The sequence below is a fragment of the Herpailurus yagouaroundi genome, unplaced genomic scaffold (genome assembly GCF_014898765.1).
Source record: "Herpailurus yagouaroundi ecotype Mexico unplaced genomic scaffold, PumYag 193, whole genome shotgun sequence".
Taxonomy (NCBI): Eukaryota; Metazoa; Chordata; class Mammalia; order Carnivora; family Felidae; genus Herpailurus; species Herpailurus yagouaroundi.
The window spans coordinates 129,339-136,045 of NW_024412424.1; the positions used below are offsets into that span (position 1 = coordinate 129,339).

The window sequence follows — 6,707 nt, forward strand, 5'->3', positions numbered from 1 at the left end:
CACCTACTAAAAGTAGAACCTGGTGCCCCAGAAGGGAAGACATCGGGGAACCTAAAAAGGGATCTCTGATAATTACCTGCCAAAATTTCAGAGTGAAGGGCATCTCCATGTAATACCAAAGGAAAAAAAGAACGCAAAGCCAGAAGTTTTAGAAGGTCCTCCTTCCTCATACACCCTGCAATTTCACACTATTTAATCCAAGGGCAAAATTCTGTCCCCCACTTGGAAGCACTTGGTAGGCAGAACAGGTGGTCCCAGCAAAGATGGCTACAAAAATCGGAGCTGCTGTAAAGCGTTCTTCATCATAAAAATCAGAGAGTTAATTTCACAAATATTATTCCCCATTGGGCTGAGTTAGAAATATGTGAACTTTGGTGTGTTGGGAGGAGGGAGATGTGTCTAACCGTAACTATATATATGGGAGGAGGAGTGGAGGTAAATACTGGAGTGAAATCAAAACGGGTTCGTAACAGATCTCTCTGGATGATAAAATTATAGATGATTCTCATTCTCTCATTATATTTTTCTGCATTTTACACGCGTTTACACAATGTGTACCTGTTACTTTCATAGCATAAAAACAGGCTTATTTGTTAGCTTAAGAGAGGTATTTGGGTTTGAAAAGTAATGAGAATTCTTCCTACCCCTCTGGTCATGTATATGAACGCTTCTGGGGCATTCTCTGGCTTTCATCATTTCTGCTCAGCCGCACGTAGTTGAACTCTTGGAGACTGAGAGTTGACCCCAGCCGGGCTGCTATAACAAAATATCATAGACACGGTGGCTTATAAGCAACAGAAATCTATTTCTCACGGTTCTGGAGGCTAGGAAATCCAAGATCAATATGCCATTGGATTCACTGTCTCATGAGGACTTCCTGGTTCATAGACAGCCAAATTCTCGCCTTGCCTTCACATGGAAGAAACAGAAAGGGAGCTCTCTGGGGTCTCTTTCATAAGGCACCAATTTCATTTATAAGAGTTCCACCCTCATTACCTAATCACCTCTCCAAGGCCCCACCTCCTAATGCCATCACGTTGGGCGTTAGGATTTTACGTACAGACCCGTTTGGGATTAGCAGGTCCCAACCAAGGCTGTGACCAACAGGCTTTGAAAGCAGAGCAGATGGCAGTTCACTCATTTCTCAAACACACGCATATAATGTGTCGGGCTACCGGAAAGTATCCATCAGAGCCAGGAACTAGAGATGAGTTTTAGAAGTTGATATAGTCACGCTCGGGTCAGAGGATGAAAATGAGAAGTTGGCGGACTGAGCACTGAACCGCAGAACGCACCGATGTCAAAGTTGAAACAATGGTGCTATGCATTAGGAGTGTGTTGGCCCCAACGGGTTGAGCCAATAAAAAGCCAGAATGGAACAGACCACACCCCGACTCATGGCCCTGATGAATTCCACCAGAGGCGCTTGTTAGAGCCCAAAACCTCCATACGTGGCCGGGCGCAAGAAAGCTTCCACGGGTGTCCCACAGGTAGTTGGGCAGGAACAGTGCCCAACAGAAGTGCTCTGTACGTCAGGCAGCAAAACAACCCAGTACAACCCTCTGGCTGGGAAAACAGAAGCACTAAATGAACAAAGCAAAGGTTGGGTACAGCATGTTGTCCCAAGTGGACTGTCCCCCTGGGTCTTTGTGAAGCCCTCTCTGCCTCTCTTGGTATTACAATAGCCCATTCATCTATTCACTCAATTAATAAACATGAAAAGTAAGCAGTTGCATGGGGCGCCTGGGTGGCTCAGTCGGTTAAGCGTCCGACTTGGGCTCAGGTCATGATCTCACGGTGTGTGGGTTCGAGCCCCGCGTCGGGCTCTGTGCTGACAGCTCGGAGCCTGGAGCCTACCTCGGAGGCTGTGTCTCCCTCTCTCTCTCTCTCTGCCCTCCCCCACTCATGCTCAGTCTCTCTCTCCAAAATAAATGAACGTTAAATTTTTTTAAAGTAAGCAATTGCATCATGCTTATTCTCTGTCAGCCACCATCTTAAGGTGTTTTCTCTCTCTCTCCTTTTTAATGTTTATTTATTTATTTTGATAGAGAGAGAGAGAGAGAGCAGGGGTGGGGCAGACAAAGAGGCTGCACTGGCAGTGCAGAGCCCGATGTGGGGCTCAATCCCACAAACCTTGACATCCTGACCTGATCTGAAATCAAGAATCAGACGCTTGACCGACTGAGCCACCCAGGTGCCCCTAAGCTCTTTTCTCACATTAACTCATTTAATCCATGCCACGATCCTATTATCCTAGTCAACAGATGAGGAAACGGAGGCACGGAGAAGTAAGGGACTTGCCCAAGGTCACACAGACAGTAAGTGTCTGAATCATAAGATGAACCCAAGTCATCCAGCTCCAGAGTCTTGACCATGGCCCTATCCTGACCCTAGTGAAGATCTGTTGTGCAGACACCATTGGGCCCAGCGACTACGCTAAACCCACATTCCTGTAGGTCCTGGACACAAGCCTCCATTGCTGAAGATTACCTGCCTCCATTGCTTCCTGGTGACCCTGCTGGGTCTCCAGCATGGCCGGACTGGGAGGCTTTGGTTGACTGTCTTACTCCTCGCCATTACTGAACGCGTCCTTTGTTTTTGCAAAGCCAGGGTCATTCATTCCTTCTTCATCCTTACGCCTCTCAATCACTTAACAAGAAAATACACTTTCAGCCCTTCACTCACATATGCATTTAATAATAAATGTTTACTGAGTGCTTAATATGAGCCACAATCTGTACTTGATCCCGGGTACGGTAGCATATGAGAGAGGAAAGGTCACTACCCTCCTAAAACTCACAGCCTGATGGGCAAAATGAAAAAAGGAGAAAAGAAAAAAATCAGGGGCGCCTGGGTGGCTCAGTCGGTTGAGCGACCGACTTCAGCTCAGGTCATGATCTCACAGTTTGTGAGATCCAAGTGAGTTTGTGAGTTCAAGCCCCGCGTCGGGCTCTGTGCTGACAGCTCGGAGCCTGGATCCTGCTTCCGATTCTGTGTCTCCCTCTCTCTCTCTGCCCCTCCCCCACTCATGCTCTGTCTCTCTCTGTCTCAGAAATAAATAAACATTAAAAAAACATTTTTTTAAATAACAAATTAAATGTCCATCAATGGATAGACAAAATTCTGGCATATAAATATAATGGAACTTGGTCATAAAAAGAAATGAAACGCTGGTACATGGTACAGCATGGACAAACCTTGAAATCATTGTGCTAAGAGAAAGAGGAAAGACACAAAGGGTCACAGCGTACGATTAATTTACATGAAATATGAGAACAGGCAAATCCATGGAGACAGAAAGGAGACTAGTGTTTGCCCCGAGCTGGTGGGGGGGGGGGGGGGCCGGGAGCTCAAATGGGAAGTGACTGCTGATGGGTATGGGGTTTTACGTGGGGGGTGATGAAAATGCTTTGGACCTAGATAGAGCTGGCGGTGACACAACATCATAAATATGCTACTAAATGCCTCTGAATTGTGCACGTTAGCATCATTAGTTTTATTTATGAGAATTTCATCTCCAAAAAAAAAAAAGGAAACAAATAAAATGATCACAGCCTATGATTGCCATCCATTCTTTCATCACCTGCGTTTGAGAACCTACTATATGCCATGAGCTACGCTGGGCACTTGAGAGGAAGGTTCTTTCTAGGATTGGGGGAGGGGGCGGATTCTAAAGTAAATAAATGGATAAGAGGCTTTCAGGTAGTGATGAGTGACACTATATGAAGCCCGTAAGCCTAAGAGAGCTACTTTTGAGCAAGTAGTCCAGGAAGACCTGTCTAAGAGGTGAGACCTCCATGAGGGACACCAAGAACCAAGCCAGGCAAAATCTTAAGGGAAAGAGATAGAACCAAAAGATAACAGCAAATGCAAAGACCCTGGGGTAGGAACTAGCATGATGTGTTGGAGGAATACAAAGACAGCCAGGGAGGCTGGGGCACAGTTAGTGGAGCTGGGGGTGGGAGGTAGCAGACGAGTTAGTTCAGGGAAGTGAGAAAAGCCAGATCACGCAGAGCCTGGTGAGTAAAGAGTTTGGACTTTATTCTAAGTACCACGGGGTTCACTGAAGGGCTTTAAGTAAGAAAAGGATGTGCTCTGGTGTAAAACGTAGTGCTGGCCGTGGTGTGGAGAATGAATCTGAGGAAGCAGGTATAGGCAGAGAGATCATGTGATGAGGGTTGATGACGGCAGTGAGACTAAGAATGTTGGCGGTAGCAGCGGAAGAAAGGATGATCCCATTGGGGATAAATTTTGAAGATAGGGCTGGCAGAACTTGTGGATGGGCTGGATGCAGACATGAAAAAGTAAGGAAGCTGCAAAGTTTTTAACATAAGCGACTGGGGTGGCTGGTGGGCCAGCTATCAAGTCAAGCAAAACTAGTGGAGGGAAAGATTGGGGCGATGCATCAAAAGTTTGGGGTGCCTACCAAATGCTCAAGTAAACAGGCCACTGCTAGAAAGAAACAAAGGAGATGACGCGATGGAGAACTGCGGGGGGAGGCGTGGAGGGCAGTCGTCTCTTTCTTCCCCAGACTGGAACCTGCTTCCTATGTTGAAGGAAATCGACATCAGCTGCGTCTCCGTAGGAACTAACGTTCTCCATTCTGCCATTGAAACAAGAGTCTCAGGTGCGGCGCACTCTCCTAGCTTCCCTTGCAGCTGGGGCATGGCCACGTGACACAGGCTCAACCAATTAGATGCAGCCAGCTTACACCCTGGGAACCAGAAAGGTGGAGAGGCAGGTGCCATGGAGAACTGACTGGTGGGGGGCTGCCTCCAGCAGCAGCCTCCAAGATAGACCACACAGCTGAACGGTTCTGCAGTGGTAGGCGCCACGTGTCTTATTGTTGTTCTGATTGTTGGTTTGGGGGGAGGCGGTTGGTTTTGGTTTGGGGCCGTTTGTTTGTTTGTTTGTTTGTTTGGATTTGGGCTGTGATTCTGACTGTATGGCCATCTTTTCTGTTTCTCTGGATTGCACCAAAAAGTCCTGAGCGGTGGGAAAGAGTAGAGCTAGGATATGGTACTAAGGAACGAGCCTTTTGGGGCACCTGGGTGGCTCCGTTGGTTAAGCAGCCAACTTCAGCTCAGGTCATGCTCTCACGGTTGGTGAGTTCGAGCCCCGGGTCAGCCTCTGTGCTGACAGCTCAGCGCCTGGAACCTGCTTCAGATTCTGTGTCTCCCTCTCTCTCTCTGCGCCCCCACCGCTTGTGCTCTGTCTCTCTCTCAAAAATAAACATTTTTTTTATTTTTTTTTAAGGAAAGAGCCTTTTAAGATAGTGATATTTGAGCTCGGTTCTGAAGACTGGAAAAGAGCCAGCCCTGGGAAGGACAGGCAAAGGAGGATGCCACCTGGAAGGAACAGCGAATCCGAGGCTTTGACAAGGCGGGAAAGAGCTTAGCGCGTCCCAGAAGCTGGAAGGAGGCCTGTGTTGCTGGAGGGAAGAAGCGCCAGCGAGAGAGGCGCTAGATGAGGCCGGCTTCCCGCAGGAGCCAGGATGCCAAGCCACCCCGGCCAAGTTCCAAAGCAAAGCCTCCATCCGCGCCTCTCTCCAGCCTTTCCCCTCCCCCACTGCCGGAACTGCGCGCTGTTGCCACCGTCGCCATGGTGATGGGCACTCTGTTTCACTCCCCGTTCGGGCCAGGAGCGAGCGGCGCGTCTTTGGGAGTCCCTGCCTCTCCCCGTGGGGAGACACGAAGCCGGGACCATGCCCGTGCTGATCCCCCCAGCCGAGCGCAGCCAGGACCCGCGCGTTGGGGCTCCGGCGTGGCGCCAGGCGGCCACGGCCACCCTGCAGAAGGCGCGCCAGCTGACCGACCGCTGCGAGCAGGAGGCGGTGACCATGTGGCAACCCGAGGACGGCGTGCGGGCGCCGCACGTGGCGCGCCACCTCTGCCGCGCCGCCTACATCCTGCCCTGGCGCTTCCGCGTGGAGATGCTCGCGGGCGGCGGCACCGTGGAGAAGCCGCCGCCGGGCGAGGGCGTCACGCTGTGGAAGGGCAAGGTGAAGCCCCCCGCCTGGCACGCCCGCCTGCCGCTGCCCCTGCACCGCGACGCCCGGGCCCTGCAGAGCGCCGAGGTGGTGCACGCGCACGCGCGCGGGGCGCGCCTCGCCGCCGCCCGCCTGTGCCGCGCGCAGCACCAGGTCAATGGACAGCTGTGGCTGCTGCAGCGCCAGCGCGAGGCCACCGACCGCGGGCTCGCCCAAGTCCGCAAAGGCCTGCTTATTAACCAGCAGAGCAGCAAGCTTCGGGGCTACCGGCCCAAGTCTGAGAAGGTGGGACGCTGCCCCCCCCCCGCCCCACCCCACCCCACCCCAGGCCCAGTGGCAAAGCCCGAGGCCTCCGATCCCAGGTAGATGCTCGGCCTGAGAAAACCCCTCCCCGTAGAGAGAACCCCCACCTCCACCCCAGGAGTAAGGGCACCAGAAGATGAGGACACCCCTCAAGACGGGGTGCCTCGATTCTGAGCCCAGAAGGTGAGGCCCTCCCGTGGGCCTGAGACCCTCAAAGCCCAGTGAAAACACATCCAAAGCCCCCCACACACCTCGCTGAGGACAGTAGGTGATGTAAACCCACCCCAAACCCCCACCCCCACCCCCCCAGCCCCGCTGAGGACAGTAGGTGATGTCCTGGTCCCAACCCTTGAAACTCCCCTCAAAATGTTTTTTTTGTTTGTTTGGTGTTTTTTTTTTTTAATTTTTTTTCAAC

At 51.4% G+C, this 6,707-nt stretch overlaps 1 protein-coding gene across 1 annotated transcript in view; it reads left to right on the forward strand.

Moving 5' to 3' along the window:
• Positions 1-5,644: 5,644 nt before the first annotated feature.
• TEKTL1 (tektin like 1) overlaps positions 5,645-6,707 on the forward strand; it is a 9,456-nt gene continuing 8,393 nt past the window's right edge. Inside the window, exon 1 of the mRNA XM_040444758.1 lies at positions 5,645-6,274. Coding sequence (XP_040300692.1) covers positions 5,705-6,274 — 570 coding nt within the window. The 5' untranslated portion in view covers positions 5,645-5,704. The remainder of the gene's footprint in view (positions 6,275-6,707) is intronic.